General features: G+C 37.1%; 7 protein-coding genes across 7 annotated transcripts; 2 read left to right on the plus strand and 5 right to left on the minus strand.

The window, feature by feature from the left end:
* Positions 1-1,016: 1,016 nt before the first annotated feature.
* On the minus strand, positions 1,017-3,594 carry LOC9309091 (laccase-10). The gene is made up of 6 exons (XM_002872977.2): positions 3,240-3,594; positions 2,969-3,120; positions 2,626-2,870; positions 2,408-2,536; positions 1,379-2,308; positions 1,017-1,258 (listed from the first exon to the last, which is right to left on the minus strand). Exons 1-6 carry the CDS (start codon positions 3,330-3,332, stop codon positions 1,128-1,130), a joined length of 1,680 nt encoding a protein of 559 aa, XP_002873023.1. The 5' UTR covers positions 3,333-3,594; the 3' UTR covers positions 1,017-1,127.
* A 2,322-nt stretch (positions 3,595-5,916) lies between these two features.
* On the plus strand, positions 5,917-8,881 carry LOC9309092 (protein NRT1/ PTR FAMILY 8.2). The gene is made up of 5 exons (XM_002870893.2): positions 5,917-6,137; positions 6,680-6,822; positions 6,921-7,138; positions 7,246-7,796; positions 7,872-8,881. Exons 2-5 carry the CDS (start codon positions 6,708-6,710, stop codon positions 8,704-8,706), a joined length of 1,719 nt encoding a protein of 572 aa, XP_002870939.2. The 5' UTR covers positions 5,917-6,137; positions 6,680-6,707; the 3' UTR covers positions 8,707-8,881.
* Positions 8,882-8,912: 31 nt separating this feature from the next.
* On the minus strand, positions 8,913-12,021 carry LOC9307010 (UPF0503 protein At3g09070, chloroplastic). Its single transcript, XM_021022454.1, has 2 exons — positions 9,602-12,021; positions 8,913-9,119 (listed from the first exon to the last, which is right to left on the minus strand). The coding sequence occupies exon 1, from the start codon at positions 11,823-11,825 to the stop codon at positions 10,047-10,049; it is 1,779 nt and encodes a 592-aa protein (XP_020878113.1). The 5' UTR covers positions 11,826-12,021; the 3' UTR covers positions 8,913-9,119; positions 9,602-10,046.
* A 2,503-nt stretch (positions 12,022-14,524) lies between these two features.
* On the plus strand, positions 14,525-16,321 carry LOC9309093. Its single transcript, XM_021023178.1, has 2 exons — positions 14,525-14,625; positions 14,721-16,321. The coding sequence occupies exon 2, from the start codon at positions 15,245-15,247 to the stop codon at positions 15,857-15,859; it is 615 nt and encodes a 204-aa protein (XP_020878837.1). The 5' UTR covers positions 14,525-14,625; positions 14,721-15,244; the 3' UTR covers positions 15,860-16,321.
* An 86-nt stretch (positions 16,322-16,407) lies between these two features.
* LOC110227741 (E3 ubiquitin-protein ligase ZNF645) lies at positions 16,408-18,240 on the minus strand. The gene is made up of 4 exons (XM_021023177.1): positions 18,110-18,240; positions 17,761-18,020; positions 17,606-17,664; positions 16,408-17,342 (listed from the first exon to the last, which is right to left on the minus strand). The coding sequence occupies exons 2-4, from the start codon at positions 18,013-18,015 to the stop codon at positions 16,565-16,567; spliced, it is 1,092 nt and encodes a 363-aa protein (XP_020878836.1). The 5' UTR covers positions 18,016-18,020; positions 18,110-18,240; the 3' UTR covers positions 16,408-16,564.
* Positions 18,241-18,429: 189 nt separating this feature from the next.
* On the minus strand, positions 18,430-20,430 carry LOC9307011. Its single transcript, XM_021023179.1, has 3 exons — positions 19,789-20,430; positions 18,971-19,708; positions 18,430-18,896 (listed from the first exon to the last, which is right to left on the minus strand). The coding sequence occupies exons 1-3, from the start codon at positions 20,422-20,424 to the stop codon at positions 18,759-18,761; spliced, it is 1,512 nt and encodes a 503-aa protein (XP_020878838.1). The 5' UTR covers positions 20,425-20,430; the 3' UTR covers positions 18,430-18,758.
* A 320-nt stretch (positions 20,431-20,750) lies between these two features.
* Positions 20,751-24,004, minus strand: LOC9309094. Its single transcript, XM_021023575.1, is given in 7 exon segments — positions 20,751-21,181; positions 21,262-21,387; positions 21,390-21,929; positions 22,008-22,494; positions 22,544-22,637; positions 22,848-22,935; positions 23,768-24,004. Coding segments are annotated over 7 exon segments (1,710 nt in total). The 3' UTR covers positions 20,751-21,043.
* Between the last annotated feature and the right edge of the window lie 2,619 nt (positions 24,005-26,623).

Here is a 26,623-nt window from a genome sequence, read left to right on the forward strand (position 1 = left end):
AACTGTCGTCGTAACATTTTCACAAACTCATGTATTTTTGTCTTTCAGAACTATTTTAAAAACATTTCAAAAAATATCTACCATACCCGTTGACAAAGAAAATAATTAATATATCTATGGAGGATACCTAACATAAATATTTAACTATTTGCAATACACGGTTCAGGGAATCATGATAGACGGCTTAACATTTTCGTATTAAAATCTTCTACAACAAAGAAGAGCTTTCAATTTGACCTCGAAATCATATGTAAGAACAAAAAGTATAAAGTATAAACACTAGTTAAATCACCCATGAATAATGAAATTTGATAATATATGAAATACACAAAAAAATAGTTATCATGGAGTGATAAAATAAGGTTGGGACAAGAAAAGGAGATCCAACACAAAAATTAGGGTGTCATAGTGTCACTCACATGCATAATGAAACGTAAACTGTAAGTGTTGTCATCTGCTGATTTGTAGCAGACACAAGTTTCTGTTCCACAGAGAGTGACTTCTTCTTGGATTCTATATTTAGCAAGATTCTCTTACTATAATTAGTAAATTACTCCTTTTTCTGTCGAATTTATTACTCTTGCTTCGTTTTTTTCATTTCTATCGTTTTTGCTAGGAGTATTTTGTCTTTTTCTTTCTCGTTTTCTTTTAATATTGGAAATGTGACATTGCACCTACTCATTCAAAATTCGACGACAGATGAATTCTGCTTCGATAACGACTTTTTGGAGAAAAAAACTTTGTTTTTATTTAGTTTATCCTATCATGAGTAGACACGTTTAAACTTTAGGTGAAACTAAGTTTGAAATAATATTTGTTTTACCAACTAACCGATCACTTAGTTGGTTCAGTCTTGTATTTAAATTAGTCCTACGAAAAAAATTGAACTTGGAGAATCATTTTTTTTTTTTTTGAATCTACCACATGTGTAAACAACAAGTGATAGAAAAATTTCAGGACAAACTATGGATCAATCAAAAGTCCTCAATTTTTCAGCTATAAAAAAGGTTGGTGAGTATAAAAAGAATGTTTAACCTTTCATTAAAGCGTAACACAATCATACATATCGAATTAAAAAATGTCAAGAAAAGAATTTAATCGATATTCAAAAAATAATAATGGAGTTTTCAACATTTGGGAAGGTCACTTGGGGGAGGAAGAATTGATTGGTTTGGGCCTTTACCATTCTCCACCAAGAAAGCCATTTTTAGTCCCCATGTTGTGTGTACCTCTAAATGGCAATGCATAAACCAAACCCCTGCAACCACAAATATACATATTATTTCAAATTGTCATTGTTAAAATTGAAACAATTAGACTAATATACAGTGTTCTAGTTATATTAGTCACATTTTTTGTTAGATAATTAGATGAATACCTGGATTATCTGCTCGGAATCTGATCGCCGCCCAACCACCGGAAGGTACACCGACGGTATTCCTCTCCACCGGATCAACAAGATTAAACTTTTTCGAATCTTTCTTGGAATTATAGTTTCCAGTTCCTAAACCAACCACAAAGAAATTAAATCCATGAAGATGAATCGGATGATTCTCCGGCGCCACATTTCCGGTATCTTGCAAAACAACTTGCACCGTCGAATTGTATGGAAGCTTATAAAGCTTTGTAGCCTTCATGGTTGCTAAATTCGAAGGCGGTTTTCCGGTAAAATCGAAAAACCGTCTTGGTTTTCCAGGAAAATCGGTTGTGTATATTCCGGTTAAGTTGAAGTAATGCGCTTGAAGCAGAGCCGTTTTAGGCATTTTGAATGTAATGTTGTTTATGGCAGCGACGACACGTGAGAAGTTTCCGGCTTTACAACTGTGACATCGGTTGACTCCTAATCCAACGGTGAATAATAGATCGTGATCAACGGTGATCGGAACTTTAGCCGGATATGTCTTTGAATTGAGACTCCGGAGGGAATTAATGAATGTATTTGCGACAGAGGTAGCGTTTTGAGGCGGTGGTGAAGTGGTTTTGGTGGGTGTGGCGGATAGCGTGCCGGAGTAATGAACGGTAGCGGTGGCGGTACGATTATCGACGGCGACAACGGCCGAGTCTTGAAAAGGAGCGGCGGCGATTAGGTATTGACCGGAAGGACGTGCGGCGGAGACTAAGGCGGTGGTGGTTTGACCGGGGGCGATTAAGATTGTGTCGGTGTTGAAGGGTTTGACATAGACGGCGTCGACTTCCACAACGGTGAAACGGTGGCCGGCGATCTTGAAGAAGAGTTCTTCGTTCATTGCTGCGTTTATTAATCGTAGCATGTATGTTTTCCCGCTCTCCACTGCTAATTTAAAATTACCTTTATTTATAAAAAGGGAAAATTATAATATCAGATCATAATAATTTAATAATACAAAGAAATAAAAAAATTATAGTGAATTTAGCATTATTAATTCACCTTGCGACGGACAGTTTGGAACGAGACCGGGATGACCGTTAATGACGTGAGCATCTGAGACATTGGGTGCTAAACCGGATTTTAATGCTTCATTAACAACCGTTTCGGTATCTGATTTCCACCACTCACCTATATAAAAATAAACCGGAAAATTCAAATTGTTTAACCAACATTTTTAAATTTAAAGGTTGTTGTAATTATCTTATTGTAATTAATACCTAGTATGATGACTTCTTCTCTGTGTGGTTTAGGGAACGGGTATGGTAGACCCGGTTTAGGCAGAATCACGATGGCACCATGAACTGTAGCTCGGAGCCAGAGAACATGCGCATGCCACCAGAGCGTGCCACGTTGCCCCGTGACCGTGAAATTATACACGTAGCTGTGACCCGGTTTAATTGGACATTGGGTTATATAGGCCGGTCCGTCAGCCCAACCGGTTCTTAATTGTCTTATCCCATGCCTACAAACCAACAAAATCAATTTTGAGGTCAATTTTGTGAGTTTTCGAAACTTAAGGGAGGAAAGTTTGATAATTTTAAAATATGAGGGCATTCTCACCAATGGATAGAGACGTTATACTTGACGTTGTTAACGACGTTAACGAGAATTGTGTCGTCTTCATTAGCGTAGATTGTGGGTCCTGGAAATTTACCGTTAACGGTAACGATCTGTTTCGTTGAACAAAGCCTTGTTACTTGTTTCGTTACCACCTGTGATTCAGATAATAACGTTTTAGTCCTTTTTTTTTTGTTAATGAGAATCAAACAACTTTAATGAGATCATATAATATATTGATTCATGTATGGTGATAACATTATTGCGAACTTACGTTGAATGTGTACTTGCGAATTGCACCGTGGACGCATGCCGGGAAGGCGAGTAATGCGAAAAGAACCAAAATCCGGGTTATTGGAAATTCCATTTCTCCTGAGCTTTTGATGTCTTTAAATGTACAGTATAACTTTTCCTCTTTTGATGTTCTATTGATGATTTCTCAACTTTCTCTCTTTGTTTTGTGATTTGAAAATATGATTCATGATCATTGGCTTATAAAGATGCAAATGTTGGGTTCTTGTGCTTAGTCAGTTTGGTGAAACCAAAGCTCGAAAGCTTAGAGGGAAAGTATATGTTTCTCTTTGTGGGTTGGAACCTAAGTGTAGGTTGGTATCTTTTTATGTTTTCTTTTACTCTTCTCACAATGTCTTGTTTTTCGGTTTCAAATTTGTAATTTCTACATGTTCCAAATAAAAAATTGTCCGATTACATATATATATATATATATATATATATATATATAATATATATAGTGTGTATAGGAAAAGAATCCAAAATACCATTTTTTATAGAAAAATTACCATAAGCCAAAATATCTATATATCTTTTTATATCAGATATAATATAAATTATAATCTTATGATTAAAAATCCAATTCTATCATTTTAATCACATCCTAATAAAATTTGTTAAGACATCGAAATATTTATGTAAAATTACGTGTAAACATCTTCTAATTAAAATCAATAATACTTTCTTCAAGTGATAATCACTATAGTAGTTTACAAGAATGAATGACATCTATTGATAACGTGCAACGTGTAATTATAAATATTTAAAACTTCGGTTAACAAAGGTAACTACAAATATCCAAAAGCCTTAAAATGTGAAAATTAAATGGTTGAGAATTACCCTTGTTTGAAAAATCGCTAGGCGCTAGTCGGGCGGTCGGCATGGGCCTAGCGATTAATCGGAAAATCGGATTAAAATCGGGGATTAATCGGGGATTAGTTTTAGGGTTATTTTAATATTTTTAAAATATATTAATCCAATATTGTAAAAATTTATGATTTTTATTACAAATTTATGATTTTTATTAAAATTTGAACACAAGTTATTGTAAAACATCACAAACTCCCCATTCAAATGATTGAATAACAAAAATAAAAGGTTTTTTTATACTTGCAATCTAAAAAATAATCGGGGTATATAAGATAAGATGGAAAATAATCGGATTAGGCGGGAAGTAATCGGATTAGGCGGAGAATAATCGGGTTACTGATTTTTTAGGGGATTAGTCATTAATCGAGGCGGATAGGGTGGGCCTAGCGATTAAGCGGGGAGTAATCGGGGCTAGGCGGGGATTTTTAGAACAGGGAGAATTACCTTTCAAGAAATCTGATTGGAGAATAGCATCTAACAGAAAATGATTGTATTTGTTAGGAAGCAATAACCGAACTAATTTGTTGTTCAGAATTAAAAGTAGTCAACCTATATTTGAGTGCGATGGTTTTTTTTTTTCTCTGTGGGTAAAAAAACTAGTGGATTAATTGATCTACAAATATTTCATTTCATTAGGAGCAGTAATCTAGCTATATTGATCTTTTACTGAAATTTATATATCATTGGACTAGCTAGTTAGTTAAACTTTTTTTTTTCTATAAGCAGGGCCAAAATATGAAGTATTAATTTAACAATACCTAAGGCCCAAAAATTCATACCAATAATCAAAAGTATATGTGGAATCTACAAAAAATTCCTTCACTTCAGATTTATTCCCTTCACTTTGTTTGACCAAAATAGACAAGAATATTGGTCATATAATAATGATAATATTTGACCAAAAAACATTCATGATATTACCAGTAACATATGTGGATGATATCATATGCATCGAAAGAAGTGAAAAGATTTGCTAAAAGATCCCTGATCTTAGATTTATTATGGTTTTAAGATGTTAGATTCTCTCAGCAAACATTACAACCTTATTATATACCATCAAGCAAGCGACTAAATAATGCATCTAAATAGCACCAATCGTCGGAAACAATCTGAGAAGAGATAAAAGAAAATCGGGTCATATCAATTTTTTTCAAATTATTATCAAACTTAATTTCATAGTTCTATAGTCTCTCTACTTTTTGTTTTTGTTTTTTGGATTAAAACAAACATCTATTCCAACTTGTTACACATTTTTTTTCCATATATAGTATAGGTCACAGCTAATGCGTGTGCATTAAGATTTCAAACAAGTTTATTAGTTCTGTTAATCAGGATATTTCCACCACTTCTTTTGCGTGGTAGGTTTGGTTAACCCCTTGTGAGTTTATATGCTTACGAAAGTTAAATCTTTATTGAATCTTGATTAACAACACTTAGCTAACAAAATATTTGACTAGAAGTTTTAGAAATAGAAAAGTTTTACAGAGGTTTTCAATCTGCTATTCTTGAGTCGTTGAAATAAATTTCAATTCAATGATCGATCGATGTGTCATGTAACCGTCCATGAATCTGGACACAATCACACAAAGAAGATCCATAAGTTGTTTGGTATTATTAATTATCCGTTTATAGATATGTTTCCATAACTAATTCATTTTTTGTTACGAATTAGGTAATTGTGTTATAATTTTTGATTCTTTTAACTTTTAAATTAAATTGAAACCTACACAACCACAATCTTTAATGATGCATTACTATAAATAGGATTTAGCATCCCCACATCTTCTCAAAAATTCAAAATAATAAAGAGAAGATAATAAATACGAGGACGTAACTGATAAAATCACGAAACCTGATTCAGCTTCACTATTCAAAGTGTTATAAATATCTATCACACGGCGCAAAACGAAACGCTCAAGCTCTCAAGTTTATCTTCCTCAGCCGTGTAGTTCAAATTCCGGCACAAAGCTCCGCCGTCGTTTCCTCTATCGGGGATTTTCTACGAGAAGAGGTAAACAAATCTCTCTCCAACGATTTTTTTTTTTTTTCAATCTGATTATCGTTGATCTGTTTTTTCTATAGAACAATTTCTGTTACTAGTAATCATATTTTCCGGAGCAGTGTTCTTAGATTTATTTTCATTTTCAAACGAAATTTGCGATTGTGTGTTTTCCATTTTTCAGATCCATAGATCTCTCGACCAAATTATGTATGTTTGCTTTCGATTTTATATATAAAAAACTACAAAAATAAATTAAAAAAGATGCATGTAATGGAAATTACTTAGGCTGATCTCAGATTAATGCTCATAAAAAATTGGGTTAAAAAATATCATAGATATATCTGACGTTGTATCAAAGGCTAATCTGTGTAAATCTGATGATTAGTCGTAGAAATATCATTGTGTAATTTTTACTTGGCAAAGAAGTCATCTTTTGTCCCTTTTCTCAATAAATCAGGTCAAAAATTCCTCACATTGTTGTGATGTTGTTAAATCTCCTTCTAAAGAGACCCTTTTGATTCAATGATTCTCTTTTACTCAATTAAACTCAGGTCACAGAATAAAATTTGTCGAAACCAAATGACAATGGAAGAGGACAAGGATATATACACACAAGATGGAACTCTTGACATTCACAAGAAACCAGCAAACAAGAATAAAACAGGAACCTGGAAAGCTTGCAGATTCATTCTTGGTATTGTTCAAACCTTTAACTTTTGTTGTAATAAAAAACCAAATCCTTTTTTTTTTTGTTCTGAATTTGATTTGATTGTATCTATGATTAATTGTCAGGAACTGAGTGCTGTGAAAGATTGGCTTACTATGGAATGAGTACTAATCTCGTGAACTATCTTGAGAAACAAATGAATATGGAAACCGTCACTGCTTCCAACAGTGTCACTAACTGGTCTGGAACATGTTATGCTACTCCTTTGATCGGTGCTTTTATCGCCGATGCTTATCTCGGTCGATACTGGACCATCGCTTCCTTTGTCGTCATCTACATTTCTGTAAAAATCTACAACATGAACAAAAAAATCTACTTTGCTCATTTAATAAATCTCAGAAGCTTGAAACTGTTTGCTCTGTTTTTTTTTTTTGTGTGTGTGTAATTTAGGGAATGACGCTATTGACGATATCAGCTTCGGTTCCTGGTCTAACACCAACCTGCAGCGGAAACAGCTGTCACGCAACCGCGTCTCAAACCGCGGTTACATTCATCGCGCTTTACTTGATCGCACTCGGTACTGGAGGGATCAAGCCTTGTGTCTCTTCCTTTGGTGCTGATCAGTTTGATGATACAGATGAAAAAGAGAAAGAGTCGAAAAGCTCTTTCTTTAATTGGTTTTACTTTGTGATCAACGTTGGTGCAATGATTGCTTCCTCTGTTCTCGTTTGGATTCAGATGAATGTTGGTTGGGGTTGGGGTTTAGGTGTTCCCACCGTCGCAATGGGTGTAGCCGTCGTGTTCTTCTTCGCCGGAAGCAAGTTCTACAGGCTGCAGAAACCAGGAGGAAGTCCGCTCACAAGAATGCTTCAAGTCATTGTGGCTTCATGCAGAAAATCTAAAGTGAAAGTCCCTGAAGATGAATCTCTTCTCTACGAGAACCAAGACGCCGAAAGCAGTATCATAGGAAGCCGCAAGCTCGAACACACCAAAATATTAACGTAAGGCATAAGCAAGTCCAGTCTGTAATTTTGTGTTGTTAGGTTAACTTTTGATTAACTTAAAAATCATTTCAGGTTCTTTGATAAAGCAGCAGTGCAGACAGAGAGTGACAACAAAGGAGCAGCTAAGTCGTCGTTATGGAAGCTATGTACAGTGACACAAGTAGAAGAGCTCAAAGCACTGATCCGCCTCTTACCGATTTGGGCCACAGGGATTGTCTTTGCTTCGGTTTATAGTCAAATGGGGACTGTGTTTGTACTACAAGGCAACACATTGGACCAACACATGGGACCTAACTTCAAAATCCCTTCCGCATCACTCTCCTTATTCGACACGCTTAGTGTCCTCTTTTGGGCACCTGTCTATGACAAGCTAATTGTTCCCTTTGCCCGGAAATACACAGGTCACGAACGCGGGTTCACACAGCTTCAACGGATTGGAATCGGGCTCGTAATCTCTATCTTTGCTATGGTCTCTGCGGGAATCCTCGAGGTCGCAAGGTTAAACTACGTTCAAACACACAATCTTTACAATGAAGAGACAATCCCGATGACGATTTTCTGGCAAGTTCCGCAGTATTTTTTTGTGGGTTGCGCGGAGGTTTTCACTTTTGTAGGTCAGCTTGAGTTCTTCTATGATCAAGCTCCTGATGCTATGAGGAGTCTCTGCTCGGCTTTGTCGCTCACCACGGTTGCATTTGGGAACTATCTGAGCACATTTTTGGTGACATTGATCACTAATATCACGAGATCAGGTGGAAGACCAGGCTGGATCGCTAAAAACCTCAACAATGGTCATCTTGATTACTTCTTTTGGCTATTAGCTGGTCTGAGTTTCTTGAATTTCTTGATCTTTCTTTGGATTGCTAAATGGTACACTTACAAGAAAACGACGGGGCATGCACTTTGATGATACAAAACACGACGTCTGCAATGTCTGTTAGAGATAAATCTCGAATTCTGTTTTTTCTTCTTCATAGTTTCGCTCCTAATCACTCTGCTTGATAATGTCGTTAGTAATTTCTTACTGAAACATATTTACAGATATTATTTTTATTCATCATAAATCAATTAGTTTTTAGTTCTTTGCTTGAGTTTAGGTTACTAGATAGTAGATACTACTTAATCGACTATCTTTATTGTATTGTGGTTGCAGAGTTCAAGGGTTGGTATCAAACACACATACAAAGCATTTATATTGAGATTCCGTAGTGAAACTAGAATAGTAGATTTTCTCGTTCCAGTCGCCGACCTTGATTTGTTTGGTTAGTGATGAATCCGTGATCAAACGCTCCGAGACTCGAATGCAAGCTTTCAAAGAACCTGAACATAATGGAGAATGAAAAAACAGAAGTTGGATGATTTTGAAAAGAAGCAAATAAAGGTAAAAGGCAGCAACAAGGAGAATGAGGCAACAAAGAAGATCATATAACTTGATTAATAGACCCAAGTTTGAAACTTAACACTTGGGCTTGATACGTCAAGCTACTTCTACATTTGCTATTGCATCGTAAAACAACACATCTCAGTGATGTTTACTCAAACCACCAAGACCAATGTGTGTCATCCAGATGCTTATGCTGCTCACTTCAAAAACCATTTGTTACGTTTGTTTAAGCTACTTAAAGAATCAATCTATATGCAATCTTGATAATGCAGACACAGAGAAAAGCCTCGAACTCAGACTTAGCTAGTTGCTGAAATTAAGAGAAGATGATACATTGATACTGATGCAGCTTGATTTTTGATGCAAAGTAGGAGAAACAGAGAGAACAAAAGCTGTCCAGAGACTATAAAGATGATACCTTTAGTCACAACCCAGCCTTGACTAATTCAGTTGCTATTTATTGCCTTCTCGGTATCTCTCTTCTCTCTCAGACATTTCGTCAAACACTTTCAAAGCATCACTGAAATTTCCAGTTTTTTACAATATCCTTGCCTTTCTCAATCTGTCTCGTCTTCTTACTTGCATTCTTGCAATCGAATCAGCTCGACGAACACAACCAATCATAAATCGGAGGATGTGGTGGAAGCATGGACGGCGGCGGAGTAGGAGCATAACTCACAATTCCGAGAGTTTAGGTTTTGTTGTTATATAACGTTGAAAACGACCCGGTTCTATTTTGGTCTGATTAACTCTGGTTAAGTAGATAACCAATTATTCACAAAGATAATTAGACAAACCAAAATTAACCCAAAACCAAAACCTCCCATTGCTCCCAATAATTAAAATGAAGAGGGACAATTTCGTCAATACACCCTCATAACTCTCCTTGCTATAGAGTGGCCGTGACTATTTGCCTTAGCCGCCGTCTTCTCCCACCCACCACCACCGCCTCCGCCGCCACCACCACTACCCCCGCCGCTCCTCCAGCTACTCCTCATCGGAGTCAAATAAAACCTCAACATTCCGTTCTCTCCATCTTTAGACGAATACCTCGAACTCTTATTCCTCGTCGATCCTCCACCGGAGCTTCGCCAGCTCACATTGCTGTTACTCCTCCTCATCTTCGGTCCTCCTCCTTCTCCGTTCCTCAGCTCCGGCCACGATTCCGATAAAGACCTCTCAACCATTCCGGCGCTGTTGGATCTGCTATACCTATCTTCTTCTTCTTCATCGTCCTTACCTTTCCTGTATATAAACCCTAAAATGCTCCATTTCCCCCACCGTCTCGATTTCTTATCTCCGTTTTGATTCCCTTTGCTCTCCGCTGTTTCCATGAAATTTGAATCTATTGTTGTTGTCGCCGGAGAAACCTTCGAATTTGATACCGATTTGACATCGTCTAGCTCCGTCGCAATTTTCCTAATTGAATTGGATCTGTCGAGGCTCTTCCGTCTCCGTGACGACGGAGGTCCAGTGTAATAGTCTCGAGTTTGATTAGATCCGCCTGGGATAATGATAATCGGGTCGGATTCATTGTTAACCGGATTAATTGACGGAGACGACGGTTCTTGCACTGGAATCTGCATGTCTGATCGATGAATTGGCGCGTTTTTCACGACTGATAACATCGATGGCGGCGGAGGAACCCTAGCCGCCGTTGTCCTGCTGATTAAGTGTCCATCCCACGACGCTCTTGGCTCGTCCAACGAGTAACGAGAATCGTCCAGAGAAATCCGGCCTATATCGACGGAGAATCTCCCGGCGTCAAGAGAGAATCTCGGGTCGGTGTCGCTGGATCTCCGGCCTACTCCGATTTCGGACTGTGGCCGTCCTCCGCCGCCGCCGACACCGCTTCTCGGCTTCTTGATTTTCTGCTTCTGCCTCCATTTCTGAAGTTTCTTGCTGAAAACAGAGGCCGCCGAAAAGAAACTCCCGGCGAAATCTTTCACCGACGGTTTCTTTGTTTGTGAGTAGAGATCCATGTAATCCTTCATTGGCTTCAATTCCTCTTCTTCCTCAACAATTTCGCCGCTTTTTTCTTCAACGATTTCGCCGGTATCATTTAAGATCTCAGAGTGGCCACCGTTTTCTACTTCCTCCTCAATTTCAGCTTCTTCAGTCACCTCTAAAACTATCTCACTCACGCTAGACTTTCTCGGCTCGTCCTCGATTTTACCGCCGGAGACGACGACGGTGGCAGTTTCTTTGGAGGGAGGGTTTCTATGGTCGTCACGAAGCCTGACGTCACAAGACCGACGCTGCGGCTCAAACCCACCGGAGAATCCTTCGTTGTTCTTTGCAGAAAACGACTTCGTACGTCGGAGCTCCGGGAAGAAACCGGGTCTGACCCGACCGTTTACATTGGAGTTGTTGTTGTTGTTGTTGTTACCACTAGTGGAGGGTTTAAAGAGAGCTTTTAACGTAGCAGCCGAGATAGTGGGAGGTTTCCGGGAAGAAGACGACGGTGGCGGAACGGCGTTGTGATCTAAGACGGAGAGGCGGTCGCAGAGACAAGAAGGACAGAAACCGGAGAAACGCTCATCTGGGTGGAGATCACATGATGTTGATAAGCGATGCGGTTGAGACGGCGGAGCTAGTTCGTCGGCGGCGGCGATGGGTGCTTGGTCGGCGGAGAGATTCATAAGAGGAAACGATGAGTGAGACCACGGCTCGTTTCTCTTTGGCTCATATCATCAGTGTCTTGTCTGCTTAATTGCTTTAGAGAGAGATTGGAAGAGTTGTTATGTCTGAAACTTTCGTCTGTTACCAACGGACATTGAAAGAGAAAGGAGATGAATAGAAAAAACAAAAAAATATTATTATATAAAATCCAAACAACATTAAATAAAATTAAATATTTAATGAAATATTTTGCAGGTGTCAGATTAAATCTGCGCTATTCTTTTTTTTTCTTTTAAGAAAGAAGGTTTGATGTGGAAGACCCTCGGTCCATTGGTTGAACAAGGGTTAATTAATGTTTATACATCCAGAGGTCTGGGGTTCGAGTTCCAGATACTGCGATTTATTAATAAATTTGCAGATTATTAGAGGCAAGTATACTGGAGATCTCCAGCGATATACAACTATGACCGTTCGCCAGGATTCTACACAGAGAGGAAAGTGTCCATTAAGAGCATAAAGAAGGAGGTGATGGAGGTGAATATGAAGAAGAAGGTGAAAAAGGTGTCGTCTATCGTGGATCTAATAAGGGTCGGAAGGAATTGTCCGTTGTAGAATTGTCTATGTAACCGTTCTCATAATTTGTAATAAATAATAAATCCAGACGTTAAAAAAAAAAGGTTTTATATTGAGTCTGACAATTTTAATATAAGAACAACGGTGTGATTTTTATGGGTTGATTGATCTCTCTGCCGTTCTGATTTTCTGTTCTTTGAGAAAAAATAAATTTATTTTAACAGCCAAAAAAAAGATTAGAGGGTAAGACATTTATCATTTTTGTCTATCAAAACATTAAACATACAATAACTATCAAATCTTAATCAATTTCTTAATATAAACATTAGTAGTAAAAAAAAAAAAAAAAAAAAAAAAAAAAAAAAAAAAAAAACATTAGTAGTATAAATTAGATAGAATAGAAGTGTATTTATTGATTAATATAAATGCTGAGAATATCCAGCTACAAATGTGCTTTATACGGAATTTGTTTTTCTTCTTCATAACTTTATTTGTACGGGCTAAGCTTTTTTCCTTTTTGTTGTAAATCCTCGCATCAATTTGCATGGGGTTGTCGCGACAATACTATTCGTTTTGCAATAAGAAACGACATAACCACCATTTACGTCTTAATTTCAGCTGAAAGAAATAAATTATCATTTTGACCTTTTACAAATTTTGTCTTATGAGGCAAAAGTGAATTTTAAGGCCCAACTCGTATTTAAATTTAAAAACTAAGAGCCAAGCAAAAGCAGAAAAGCAGAAAAAGCAATTCACGCCATCAAATCTTATTTGTTGTTTGGTCTCTCTATTCACTATTCCCTCCTGTTTTTCCTTTTTCTCATATGTATATTTTTCTCCATATTCATAACATTTTCCAATAAATGTTATTTTCCCAAAATAAAAAAACTTGAACACTATCTTTCCTTTGTATAAATTTTTTCGTATACTTACCAAGCAAAGCATGAAATCTTTGTTGTAGCGTGTGCACACATACATTTTCGTACGTGTGAGGAGTATTTTCACAATTTTATTCGCCGGTATTTATCGTTCTTGTCATTTTTGGTCATCAAAGATCTATGTCGAGAACTTTTTACGTGACGTGATTTCTTCCATCATCTATTAACCTCAACGCAATCAATGCCATTAATGTGGGCTTTTACTTATATTTTCACCAATCAAATAAGCTTTTTTAGTCATTCCTAAACAGCAGTATATACTTAGAAAAGGTAACTTTAAATTATGTATAATAATATAAACTTATATTGAGAAAAAAAGCAGACCCAAGTAAAACTAATTGTGATCAAAGAAAGAAAATGAACTATATCCCTATATTTACATTATTATCTTTTGGTTGGTCATAATGATTGGTGTGATTAATCATGAAATTTACGACAATGATTATACTAGCTTTTTACATTTTGAAATTTATATGGGGATCGCAATAAGTAATAGAAAACATGGGAAAAAGTTTCTTTGATCTCAGTTTTCTTCTATTCTCATAATGTGAAATAATGGTGTCTTGCAAATATTGCTATGTATCATTATGGTTCATAATTGGAAAATCCATTTGAAACGAAATTTTCCATAGCCACACACTTATAAATGACTGGTTCTTTTTGCTGAATAGTGGATACACATGTAGAGTGAAGGAATCCCAATAAATAGACTGTGAACTGTTGTCTGTGAGGATTATACTTAAAGCCAATACAAAAGAAAAAAGAAAAAGAAAAAACACGCAAAGATGACAAATCTCAAGGCTTTTTACTAAGAAGTAAAAACCTTTTTGTTTCCTTTTTTTACCTAGATTTTTACACATACATATGAGCTATGAGCTATGAGCCTATGACACATGCCCATGTGTAGATGATTGAACATTTACATTTGTTTCTTTATCACAGTGGGTGGAAACAGACTACAGTATTAGGATGGCTGTTTCTACAAAATGGTAAAACCTTTGATTCAACTCAAATATTTGGTCTTCGGATCGAATTTTGGCACAGCTTTTCTGTATACATGTTTTGGTTTTTTTTTTTTTGGACCAAAAGTTTTTGTTTTTAACTTAGTTTTTGTTATTTCGAAATGGGCATTAATCTACTTAATAAAGCCCTAGAAAATAGCCCAAATTTAAGTGCCCAGGTTTATTTTATATCATCAACATCTCTCGGGATGCCCTACCTCCGACTCCTTGAACAATCGGAAAGGTAACAACAGTCTTTGTGGAACTACTGAGGTAAAACCTAACACTTGTCACCAATGGAGAAACAGGTAAACGACTGTAAAACTTTCTTTCTGTAGCGGAACCACATGTAAAGCACCATTTGAATGTTATATTTTTATTTTTTTCCGTTTCCGTTTTGTAGAAAACGTAGGAAGTTTTGCAATCGGTGCAAAATAATTCTCCGGCAGATTCAAAACTCAGAAGAAAGCTCATGGACCAATTTGTGATTGATGCAGCATACGGCTGCTTTATGAGGACCGCAAATCCATTCTTTGATTGGCGTCCGCTTAGATACCCTCACAACTTGACAAGATCTCTTCCGGAAGGGATCACGCGCAAGGAGCTTGGTATTATTAATCTCACAGCTCAGTTCATGGCGGTTTTTGGGATTTTCTTCCAGCGGGCTCTGATTAAGACGGTGATTATGGACCCTCGGTTTGACTTCATGACCAAGCCACCTGAGCACTCTGTTTACTATGGGCTCCTCGCTGGCTATATGCCAACTGATGATAGCAAGTTTTCTTTTTATTGTCGTCTCTTTCGTGGGTACTTGGCTTTATCAAAGCCTTGCCAAGACCTGCTAAGAATGCTGGTGCTAGTCCCGAGACTGTTCTTGAGGGGTTTTTCCATCTTCTTGCTCTATTGGAGGATGATGAGAAGATTGGTATGGTTGATTTGCATGTTTTTGAGTTTCTTGCTAAAACGTTGGGTTATATGATGCCATTCCCACTTGGACACCTTTCAAATATGCTGCATTCTCAGATGATTGAACTTCTTAGGACACCAATTCATTATATGCCAGACGATTGGCATGACAAGATAAGGGTCATGGAAACTGAAATCCATGATGTTGAAAGCCGCTCCTCTTGGAGGAACTCTGTTTCTTATCATGCATGCTACCAGCAAATGCAGATCCTGAGTCAGGAGGATCATGCCTTTTGCGAGCATCCCAAGGACTTGCAGCAAAACAATTCTAACGACCAAGGTCCCTCGGCGCATTCGCTTCCATCTCCCTGGAGTGGTCTGCCGCTTCCCGAGTTCACAAGCTTAATTCCTGAAGGGATCACGCGCCAGGAGCTTGGTATTATTAAGCTCACAGCGCAGTTTGACGCTGTTTATGGGCTCTACTTTCGGGAAGAGATAGAGAAGATGTTGATTGAAGACCCTCGGTTTGCGTTCCTCATCAAGCCAACTGATAATAGCAAGTACTACTCTTTCTTCTCTAAGCTCTCTCTTGGGTATGATATGGTATTAATACCTTCGCGAAAGAAGGGTGCCTAATCGAAAGATGAGTGGGTCTCCTAGTTTGGAGACCGTTCTTGAGGGCTTTTGGAATTTGTTTGAAATGGTTGAGGAGGGAGTGGACATGGGTATTGTTGATTTGCATGCTTTTGAGTTTTTTGCCAACACGGAGGATCAAGAGTTGAATCTACCACATCAATACCTTTTAATGATCATGTACCCGCTGGTACCTCCGTTTGCTCATTTGCAAGCTCGCATACCTCGATGCCATTATCCACAGCCCCCTCCACGTGAACACCCAAACACAAAAAGACTAAAGGTTGACAAGGACTCTAGCCGGCCCGGTAAAGAGACTGAAGGTTGACAAGACTCAAGATGACAAATCTCTAAGCTTTTAACTATATTAAGAAACTTTTTGTTACTTTTTATTATTATTTTTTACACATACATGATACATTTGAGCTATGACACATGCCATGTGTAGATGATTGAACATCTTCATTTGTTTCTTTATCACAGTGGGTGGAATCTAGGATGGTTGTCTCTATATAATGGTAAAACCTTTGGTTCAACCCAAATCAGTTTGGTTTTCGGATTGAATTTTTGGCACAGTTTTGACTCGGTTCAAATTGGGTTTAATCGAATTACAAGTTAGACCCACATACGACAGCGTTTTTAGAAACAAAAAATACTTAGAAACTTTCAAACGACAAGTTTAACATTGCACAAACTAGACTACTACTCTTACTCCTGCCCAAAGCCATCACGGTTCTCTTGTTGCCACCCAAAACTTTGACCGTCTCTACCCCGGTTAACCTGCTGGGTCGTTTGAGGCGGTGCCATTCCGGGATTCCATGACGGAGGAGGATACGATCCTTGGAAATTCAGATTCATCATTGGTGAAGGCGGCGGATACCCGAGCAATGAACCTTGTTCTGATCCGCCACTCTCTGTTCTTGTCATCTCGTACTGAGCACCGTTAAAGAATTGTTGAGATGATCCACTCTCTGTTGTTGGATACGAAGGAAAACCAAACTGCTGTGGTAACCCCGGGTTTTGATTCATTGTAACGGGCAAGCTGGGTGGTTGCATAAGATTCATAGGCTGCGGGTAGTCTGGGAACCGGATTCCTGGTTTAGGACTAGCGGTTTCAAATCCCGGAGGGCGAGAGTTATCGCTATCTGGAGGGTAATTCTGGACTTGACCAAATCCAGATTGTGACTTTGCAAATGACGCCGACCTGTTTAGTAACGGTTGTTCACGGGATTGTTGCTGCTGGGATCTTAAAGGACCTCGCAACGTGGATTCTGAAGCTGAAGATTGCTGCATTGTGCTCTGAACATCTGACTGGTTACCATCTTCTTTGTCTGCATCGGCTTGTAATAGGCTTCCGTGGAGCTCATGGACATGGGCTTCAAAGTCAAGTTTCTTCAGGAATGACCTAAGACAATGAGGAGCTGCACAGATGAAGATTCCTTCCATCATCTTGATTGTCTGAATTTTCTGAATCCGTTCATCACATCTGTACAATAACACACACACACACACACACACACACAAAAGAGATCATAAGATTTCAGTTTGATAATCCCGCTATAATCGCTTGGCCTACTAAATCTCTAAAAAGTCTCTGTAGATTACCAAACAATATAAAGTATCTCTACCAAAGCTTCTAATGAAATGCTTCCATGTATCTAAACTTCCCAATTCGAGAACACAAGCCTACTTCAAAACTATCGCTCTTCGTTGATTGATTCAACAGTGAAAAGAGTTAAAGATGCTTACAAATAGCAGATGGACTCACTACGAGCACATTCAAGACAAAAGGCATGATCACAAGGAATCTGCAAAACCAAACAACTCCAAAAGTTTCAATCACATATTCAAGAACCCCCCTAGCCAAATCAAAATCATAAACCAATAGGGACGCGAAACTTTACCAGACGACCATAGATTGCAATCGGAAAATCGCAACGGACGCAGAAATGAACTCTCTCGCCTAGTTGACGGCGAGAACGACGACCAACGGGCTTGATTACGGTGGTGGGAGTCACGGAACCGATCCCTTTCGCGACAGGAAGATCGGCGAGGACGAGATGGTCGGGACAGGCTACAGTAACTGTCTCCGTCGGAGAAGGCCTCGCTCCATTTCCAGTCTCCGTAGGCGAATCTCTCCGAAGCCGAATTTGGAGCATTGTCGCTGTAACAACCCCATAACAAAAATTACATGAACGGAACCCTAAAATAAAAATCAAAAGAAAGAAGAGGAATCAAAGATGCTCTACTTACCAAGTAAAATCGGAGATTGGGATTTCAGATCTCTCTCTACTTCAGTTCTTCTCAAGAATCACGCCGGAGCCGAAAACGGCGAAGCAAAATTTTTTTTTTTTTTGGGCAACGGAGACGATACACACTGATTAATTTCTATTTTATTTAATTAAAAATAATTCACAATAGAAAAATAGAAATAGAGAGAACCTTCTGGCTGAGGAAGAGGGTTTCAGGAACCAGACCATTATAACTTCAAGTCTTCTTTTTTTTTGTTCAACGCTTCAAAGTCTTCAACATTCCAAATTATATACCAACTGGATCTTATTACAAACTTTTGTATATAAATGCATTTGTTTTGATAGCTTGGTAATATTTCTATTGAACGTTGTAGTTGCTTAATATTAAGAAAAACTCAACAATATGTGCAAGTTTTTGCCTGCATTTAGGCTCATAGCTTTAAACAATCTTGCAGAATTTGATTAGTCATACAAAGAAAGAAAAATAATCAAATAATCAAATAAAACTCAATAATTTGATTAGTCATACAGAGAAAGAAAAAGCTTGGAAATCCACTAATAAGAACACATGAGAAATATAATCTAAAAATATAATCAATAATCGATTAGTAGCAACTTATAGAGAGTTCTCACTAGCTCTGTATTTTTCTTCAAGTCTCTTCCTTGACTTTCTTTGAAACCGGGCTCAATAAATCAGTCTCCTCCTTCAGTTTCTTAGCAATCAAATTCCATAATGCCGTGCTCAAAGCAGCGGATGTCACCAATGAAGCTCTCAACAAATTCAAAGCCTAATTCAAAGAAAGTTTCGGTCAAGTTCGTATCAAGCAGTAAAGAGGATCAAAAAGGGTATGTAGAAGCATACCTCTGCATTGCTGATGCTAACTACTTGCACCTCTAAATCGTCTGCATGACTCTGCAAGTTCTTTAGTAAGCAAACTGTGGAGCAGGAGTTCATAGATGTAATGGTCAGATCATCTAACACAGTAAACTTTGTCTCTTTTTTCAAGAACCCATGAGTAGACTTATTAATGCCACGGGATTTGGGATCCATCAAATCCACCCGAACGATTCTGTCCTTGCGGAAATAAGTAGTTCGATTACCGTTTGTAGTCAAACCATAGCTCACTTGCCTGTAATCGTTGAGCCTGTAGCGGTAGTATACTGGAGGTTGTTGAGTGATGATACCAGGCAACTGCATCTGGAAATTATAAAAAGAGGGAAGCACGCATGTGGAAGGTGACACTTCAGTCCCCTCATTAGCCTTTAAGTCACTGAAGCTTCTACACAAGTTTCCAATGCAACCTAAGGAGATACTGCTGCCAGAGATTTCCCATACAGATTCCAAAGGGACAGCAAGAAAAGATAAAAGAAGCTCAACAAATTCCTCTCCGCATTCAATGAATAAAATCTTCATGTCCTGCTTCCTCACAAATGCTTTCAAAGTTACTACCTTTTCCGGTTCTGTTTCATCTTCTTTTTTCTCCAAACATGGACTTAGCGATTTGTAAAACTTCGTCACACCTTGCGGACTTTTCTTGTTCAAGAATGCGTCCGTCAAGGGAGCATTTGAGGAGAATATACATTCCAGCAGAGTCAGTACCTAGTCCAAGATTCAGATATAGTAAGAGAGAAAACTAACAAAGCAATGATTAACACAACTTGAAGAATAAACTAACATACCTCTTCTAAACCAATATCAAGAAGCCTTTCACCGAGCTTACTAACATCAGCACAACCTAATGATTTGAGCTTATTCAAGACAAGTTCAGTGGACTTGACAGCCACTTCCAAGTCATCAGTTAAGATAAATGAACACCTACCGCTGACAAATACTCCATTAGCATCACTTTGATTCTGGCCTGCAACTTTTTCTTTGTTTTCTAATTTAATCTCCTCGTTCGTCAAATTTCCGCAACTACATATAGAGGTGTTAAAATTACTGTATAAGCTGCAGTAACTTGGGCACTTAAAGCACTTGATGTCCTCAGTAGGGTTTATGTTGAGCTTAAGCCTTTTGCACTGGACGTCCCTCACACTCCTCAGATACATGAGCATCTGCTTACAAGCTTCAGTCTCAAAACTATCTCTGCTCATCTCCACAACGCTTCTATAGAGATTGTTGAAACAGCCAACAGTAACTGGCTCAGATTTGCGATGATTCTCAAGCAATCTGACAATGGTTCCCATTGGAAGTGTCAGAAGGCTGAAGAGTACATCAACAAAATCCCTACAAGCTTCAGCCAAAACGACCTTGTTTTTCTCCTCATCAACAATAAGTCTCAAAGTAAACTTAGGCTCCTCAGAACTTTTAGCCATTAACGTAGATTAACGATGAAAGAAAGACAAAAGCAAGACAGGGAAGAAAACGTTTCTTAGACACTCAGAAACAGAAGAGACACTATAGAAACAGAAAGCATCAACTCCCATTTTAAGAGGGTTTAAAGTGATCCGACATTGAATGAACAATAATAACGAGTCATCAACACCAAAGAGTCATAAACAAAAAATCCAACCCTTTGAGCTTTCCCCTTGACTGTTGCATGCACTTAAATTCACAAATTTTTCACTTAACTCTGAACATTAAATGTGGTGAGTCATCAAAACCAATAACCACAATCAAAAACTTTGATTTTCTCGTTGACTGAGAAAGAGAAGGAAGAAATTGTGATTCAAACTGGATTATTTACTTAATGCGACAGAAATTTATGATTTTCTTGAAACCAACGTTGTAGTTATTTTAAAAGTTTCAAATAAACCAAGTAGAAAACCAAAGTCAAGACCATAAGAGAAAAATTAACAATAATAAAGTAAGTCTCAAGAAAGATGAGAAAATCCACATTGCACAAACCGAAAGAATCTAGCAAACAAATATAGCAAGCAGTACAAGTTTAGCGTTGAAAAATATCTCAGGATTCTCTCCACCTTTGTGTTTACTTCAAGTCTCTACCTTTGGTTTCTTTGAAACAGGGTTCCACGAAACAGTCTCTTCCTTCGGTTTCTTTACAATCAAATTCCCAAAAGCAGAGCTCAAAGCAGAGGATGTCACCAATGAAGCACTCAACAGATTCAAAGCCTGATATAGTAGTACAAAGAATCATAATTTTGTAGGAAAAAAGAAACAAGGGTTTAGTTTCTACAACAAGTTTCTTTTACCTCTGCATTGCTGATGGTAATTGCTTGCACCTCCAAATCATCAGTGAGAATCTGAAACTTCTTCAACATAGAAAATGTTGAGCTAGAAATCTTAGGTGTTACAATAAGATCATCTGACACAAAAAAAACTTTGTCCCTCTCTTCACAAACCCCATACCATCTTTTGACCGGTCACAATAATCAGATTTTGGATCCACAAAAGTCATGCGCCTTGTAGTATGTTTTGTAGTCAAACAATAACTGCTGTTTAAGTAAACCCGTGGTGTAGGATTTCTGATATTGAGCAACTGTTTCTTGCACCTATAATAATACGGAATCATACATTTAGATGTTGACAACACTTCATTAGCACTCAAGTCTTTGAAGCTTCTGCACAAGTTCCCAATACGACCTAATGTGATATTGTTGCCAGAGATTTCCCATGTAGACTCCAACGGAATGGCGAGAAAAGTGAAAAGAAGATCAACAAAGTCTTCACCGCACTCAACGTACAAAATCTTCATGTCTTGTTTCCTTACGATAGCATCAAAAGTTATAACTTTGTCTTGTTCTGCTTCATCCTCCAGCTTTCTATAACTCTTCCTCACCGTGTTTGAACTTTGATTCTTCAAGAAAGTATCCGTCAAAGGTGTATTTGAGGTGAATACACATTGCAGCAAAGTCATAACCTATAAGTAAGGAGAGCTCTTAAAACACATTTCAAAGCAAAAGTGTATTTATAATTAACATGGAAGAAAAGATCTAACCTCTTTGAAACCGATATCAAGAACCTGCTCTCTCAGCTTACTAACATCAGCACAACCAAGATCTTTGAGTGTTTGCAAGAGAGAACCAGTAGAGTCATCCGTGACTCTCAAGTCATCGGTTATGATAAACGACGACTTGTCTCTCATAAACACTCCTTCGACATCATTTTCCTCATATTCTAAAAAACTTATCTCCTCATTCATCATCTTTCCACACTTACATAGGGACGTGTTAAAATTACTACACATTCTACAGAAGAAGAAACATCGACGCCCAAAGCACTTGAAGCTTTCATTAGGGTCAATGTTGAGCTTAAAGTTTCTGTATTGAGCTTCCCTAATGTTCTTGGGATAAAGCAACATCTGCTTACAAGCTTCAGTCTCAAAATGATCAATCTTCATGTCCACAACACTTGTATAAAGGTTGCTAAGACATCCTATAGTAACTGACTCAGACTTTCGATGCTTCTCAAGCAATCTAACGATTGTTCCCATTGGCAATGTCAAAAAACTGAAGAGTACTTGGAACAAAATATTTACCATCCTCAGCCAAAACAACCTTGTTTGTTACTTCATCAATGATGAGTCTCAAACTAACTCTGAGCCATTGTAGTTCAGATGAATGAAACCCTAAAGAAAAAGACCTAGTATAACATAAGAAGATCTTATTATATCTTTTAGAAATATTATCTAGGATTCTTTAGTTAAATATACTCATTATGATTCTGTAGTTGACACAAGAAACGAAACCCTAATGGTACGCACCAAATCAAATTATCCTCCAACCGAAACCTCCAATCGATGCAGAGGTATCACCGATGACTCATCACTGACACTCACCATCCTTTAACGACGTCGTTGCTGTGAATCCTTGAAATCCGATGTCGTTGCAGTAAAACGAAAGTTTCGTTTCGTAAACAAACCTTTCCTTTTGCACAAAACAAAAAACAAACCTTTCCTTCTTTTTCTGGCATTAGAGCTTTAGATTGATGATGCTGCCACATCCCTTAAATATATTTGAAATTGGGTTTCATTGAGCTAACGAAGATCACATTAGAGGAAATCATGATTGCTTGTGTTTAAGATTGAAGAAATGTTTGTTCATGAAGTTTTCATTGGGCAGATCAAAGAACAACTGGATGCAGAGTCGGTTTCATCTAATATTATCTAGTATACATTTCATCTTCTTTTGGTCTTCAGGTGGTCTTGACTCTTGAAACCAACAAAGTCAATTCCCACAGAACAAATCCATCTCTCAAGACATGCCTGCCTCTGTATGTGCGTTTGACAAAACATATGACTTGTCTTTGTTCTTAATAATATCACAGATATAGATAACTCTTATTTTTATTCCTTACTCTAATCTGACCCAAGTTAGGTTAATAAGAAAAGTATTTGTTTACTCTAAATAATCTGTTAAACACAAAGGTTAGTCATTTCAGCCTTCAAGTTCAAGTAAATCCAGATCAATGTTAAACATGTTGCATTTACAAAGATATTGTTTTGTAGACAGATTTGTTTTGCATAATTGTGTGATTTACATAAAACAGATCAACAGAAGAACAGAACTAAACGCTAACACTTATACACGACCACCTCTCCAACATGAGACATCAAACGCCACACACACACACACACAATCTCGTATAAGAAGAAGCAATGCCAATCATTCCACTGCATTTTTAGTTACCAAAAACTCTTTTCCTCTCTGCTTCTTCTCTGCATAACTTGCTTATAATCCTCAAAAACAAAACGCCTACCAGTACCACCAAAAACATTCCCGGTAAGTTTCCCGCGACTGTTAATGGCTCTTTCCGGAAGATACAAAGACTTGCAGACTTCATACTAACATCAAAGAAGACAATGATGTGGTTTGCGTATCGAAACCTCTGAGGGAACTGATTATACATAGCCATGAAGTTGTAGACGTAATGGTAAGAATCAAGATTGGGGATATGACAACGTTGCGCTGGTTCTATTCTAACCAAAGCATTCATTCATGGCTCCTGCTTTCTTGTTTTGATCTCAGAACCAGGCGGCTTCTCTCTCGACGCATAGACCAGCATTGGTAGCCATGATGATGATGTCAACGTGTCTTGTATCAATCGAGTCCTCAGAATCTGGCTTATGCTCCACAAATTAGTTCTGAATTTGGAGGAGCCAACCAACATTGCCTGTAGCAACCACCACAACATGTTAGGAGCAGACATTGTTTTGTATACAAACAAACCTGATCTTAAAAGAAAACATATAACCATATCTCATACTCCATCTGATTATCATCGCCTCACAATTAAGTTGATATTCTTACACATTAAACTCATCATTCATCATGTTCTCTCTTACCTTTTGAGTTTTGATATATAATTTTTGCGAGCAAAAAAAAAGATGATTCTTTGTAAACGTTAAATGAAAAAAAAAGGAAAAAGTCATCGAGAAAAAGGAAACAACCAAAACGAAATTTCCTTTTTGGTTAGATCGATATTAGTAAATGGAAATCGGATCTAATTTAGATTTTCTCTATAATACTGAAAATCCCAACGGTTAGAATAATAAAAGTATATAAATAATCCCAACGGTTAGATTAATAAGCAAAGTAGGTTCTCTAGGTTTATTTCCTTTTTTTCTTTAAGAGTATCATTGCTTATAAATACACACACTATCACGCATTCTCTTCTTCTTCATTCATGAGAAATCAAAATTCTCTTCTTCTTCTTCGAGAAACGAAAAACAACATCTATCATCTTTCTCTTCTATTTCTCTTTTTAAGACTCGACATCTCAGATTCGTGACTGATTGAATAACTTCTCCCACACGCTCTCTGTCTTGACCTAATCGAGGATGATGTCAGAACCTAATTTCACCGGTGGAGAAGGAAGAGATCGGAGGCAGTGAAAGCGAGGAGCACCTAAGAAGGTTTTGATTAGACCATTCTCTCGATGCAGAAGAAGAAATTGAGATTCCGAGGTCGACCTAGGAGGAACTCTAACATGAGGAAGAACGACGACTGCTCTGCTCTTTGTGAGAACAAAAAACCAGTAAAAGAATCCGCATGGACCTTGATGAGACGTACGTACGTACGTAGGGTTTGGAGAAGAGTGGTTCTGGAGATGGACGAAGAGATGAGAGTGAAGCCGATCAACTTTTCATCAAAGACAAACCAAAAGTTCTCAGATTTTCCAAGCGGTGGATTCGGATGTCATCAACGACACAACTACACGGTGGGCTCACACTTCGAATGGGCTTTTTGTATGGGCTACCAAATCCAGGTATTACTTTCTTCATTCTTATTTTTTGTTTGTTTTCTTTAAAAATTATTTTCAAGTAAAACTAAAATTAAATAGTTTAAAACTTTCACTAAAACATTTAAATAAAAAAAACTTTTTAATTTTTTAAATTAGGTTAAGTAATAGTAATTTTCACTAAAATTTAAAACAAATTTAACACTTCAACTTTAAGAAAATAATATTTTTAACTAAAACTAAAACTATGTTAATTTCACTAAAACTTTTTAAGAATTAGATTAAGTGTTGAATTTTAAACACGTTGAAAACTAACCGCGCCTAGGCATCCCGTCCTTCATTGGTCCGTAAGCTTTGTGGTGTTCGAAGTTCGGCATGTTTTCACGTTATATAGATTTAACACTTAAACTCATTTTTGAAAATAATAGTGATTTTGACTTTAAAAATTTAAAACTTTAACACTTAAAGAAAAAAATGTTTTTAACTAAAACCATGTTAATTTCACTAAAACTTTTTCACTAAACTTTTTCACAAAAACCATAGTACTAAAATTTAAAACAAATTTAATACTTCAACTTTAAGAAAATAATATTTTTAACTAAAACCATGTTAATTTCACTACAATTTTTTAAAAATTAATTTAAGTGGTAAATTTTAAACACGTCGAAAACTAACCGCGCCTAGGCATCCCGTCCTTCATTGGTCCGTAAGCTTTGTGGTGTTCGAAGTTCGGCATGTTTTCACGTTATATAGATTTAACACTTAAACTCATTTTTGAAAATAATAGTGATTTTGACTTTAAAACTTTAACACTTAAATAAAATAATGTTTTTAACTAAAACCATGTTAATTTCACTAAAACTTTTTCACTAAACTTTATCACAAAAACCATAGTACTAAAATTTAAAACAAATTTAACACTTCAATTTTAAGAAAATAATATTTTTAACTAAAACCATGTTAATTTCACTACAATTTTTTAAGAATTAGTTTAAGTGGTAAGTTTTAAACACGTCGAAAACTAACCGCGCCTAGGCATCCCGTCCTTCATTGGTCCGTAAGCTTTGTGGTGTTCGAAGTTCGGCATGTTTTCACGTTATATAGATTTAACACTTAAACTCATTTTTGAAAATAATAGTGATTTTGACTTTAAAACTTTAACACTTAAAGAAAAAAATGTTTTTAACTAAAACCATGTTAATTTCACTAAAACTTTTTCACTAAACTTTTTCACAAAAACCATAGTACTAAAATTTAAAACAAATTTAATACTTCAACTTTAAGAAAATAACATTTTTAACTAAAACCATGTTAATTCACTAAAACTTTTTAAGAATTAGTTTAAGTGGTAAATTTTAAACACGTCGAAAACTA

This window comes from Arabidopsis lyrata, assembly GCF_000004255.2.
Source record: "Arabidopsis lyrata subsp. lyrata unplaced genomic scaffold ARALYscaffold_6, whole genome shotgun sequence".
In the NCBI taxonomy this organism is placed as follows: Eukaryota; Viridiplantae; Streptophyta; class Magnoliopsida; order Brassicales; family Brassicaceae; genus Arabidopsis; species Arabidopsis lyrata.

Excerpts from the sequence above, each read along its gene's own strand:
- LOC9309091 (XM_002872977.2), bottom strand. The coding sequence starts at position 3,332 with ATGGAATTTCCAATAACCCGGATTTTGGTTCTTTTCGCATTACTCGCC. Across the intron at positions 2,871-2,968 it reads TATAACGTCTCTATCCATTG|GCATGGGATAAGACAATTAA; the intron begins GTGAGAATGCCC and ends GTTGGTTTGTAG. Across the intron at positions 1,259-1,378 it reads ATTCCGAGCAGATAATCCAG|GGGTTTGGTTTATGCATTGC; the intron begins GTATTCATCTAA and ends TTGTGGTTGCAG.
- LOC9307011 (XM_021023179.1), bottom strand. The coding sequence starts at position 20,424 with ATGGCTAAAAGTTCTGAGGAGCCTAAGTTTACTTTGAGACTTATTGTT. Across the intron at positions 19,709-19,788 it reads TTGATATTGGTTTAGAAGAG|GTACTGACTCTGCTGGAATG; the intron begins GTATGTTAGTTT and ends ATCTTGGACTAG. Across the intron at positions 18,897-18,970 it reads TTAGCATCAGCAATGCAGAG|GCTTTGAATTTGTTGAGAGC; the intron begins GTATGCTTCTAC and ends TCTTTGAATTAG.
- LOC9307010 (XM_021022454.1), bottom strand. The coding sequence starts at position 11,825 with ATGAATCTCTCCGCCGACCAAGCACCCATCGCCGCCGCCGACGAACTA.
- LOC9309092 (XM_002870893.2), top strand. The coding sequence starts at position 6,708 with ATGACAATGGAAGAGGACAAGGATATATACACACAAGATGGAACTCTT. Across the intron at positions 6,823-6,920 it reads AGCTTGCAGATTCATTCTTG|GAACTGAGTGCTGTGAAAGA; the intron begins GTATTGTTCAAA and ends ATTAATTGTCAG. Across the intron at positions 7,797-7,871 it reads GAACACACCAAAATATTAAC|GTTCTTTGATAAAGCAGCAG; the intron begins GTAAGGCATAAG and ends AAATCATTTCAG.
- LOC9309093 (XM_021023178.1), top strand. The coding sequence starts at position 15,245 with ATGGTTGATTTGCATGTTTTTGAGTTTCTTGCTAAAACGTTGGGTTAT.
- LOC110227741 (XM_021023177.1), bottom strand. The coding sequence starts at position 18,015 with ATGCTCCAAATTCGGCTTCGGAGAGATTCGCCTACGGAGACTGGAAAT. Across the intron at positions 17,665-17,760 it reads TTGCAATCTATGGTCGTCTG|ATTCCTTGTGATCATGCCTT; the intron begins GTAAAGTTTCGC and ends TTGGTTTTGCAG. Across the intron at positions 17,343-17,605 it reads AGTGAGTCCATCTGCTATTT|ATGTGATGAACGGATTCAGA; the intron begins GTAAGCATCTTT and ends GTTATTGTACAG.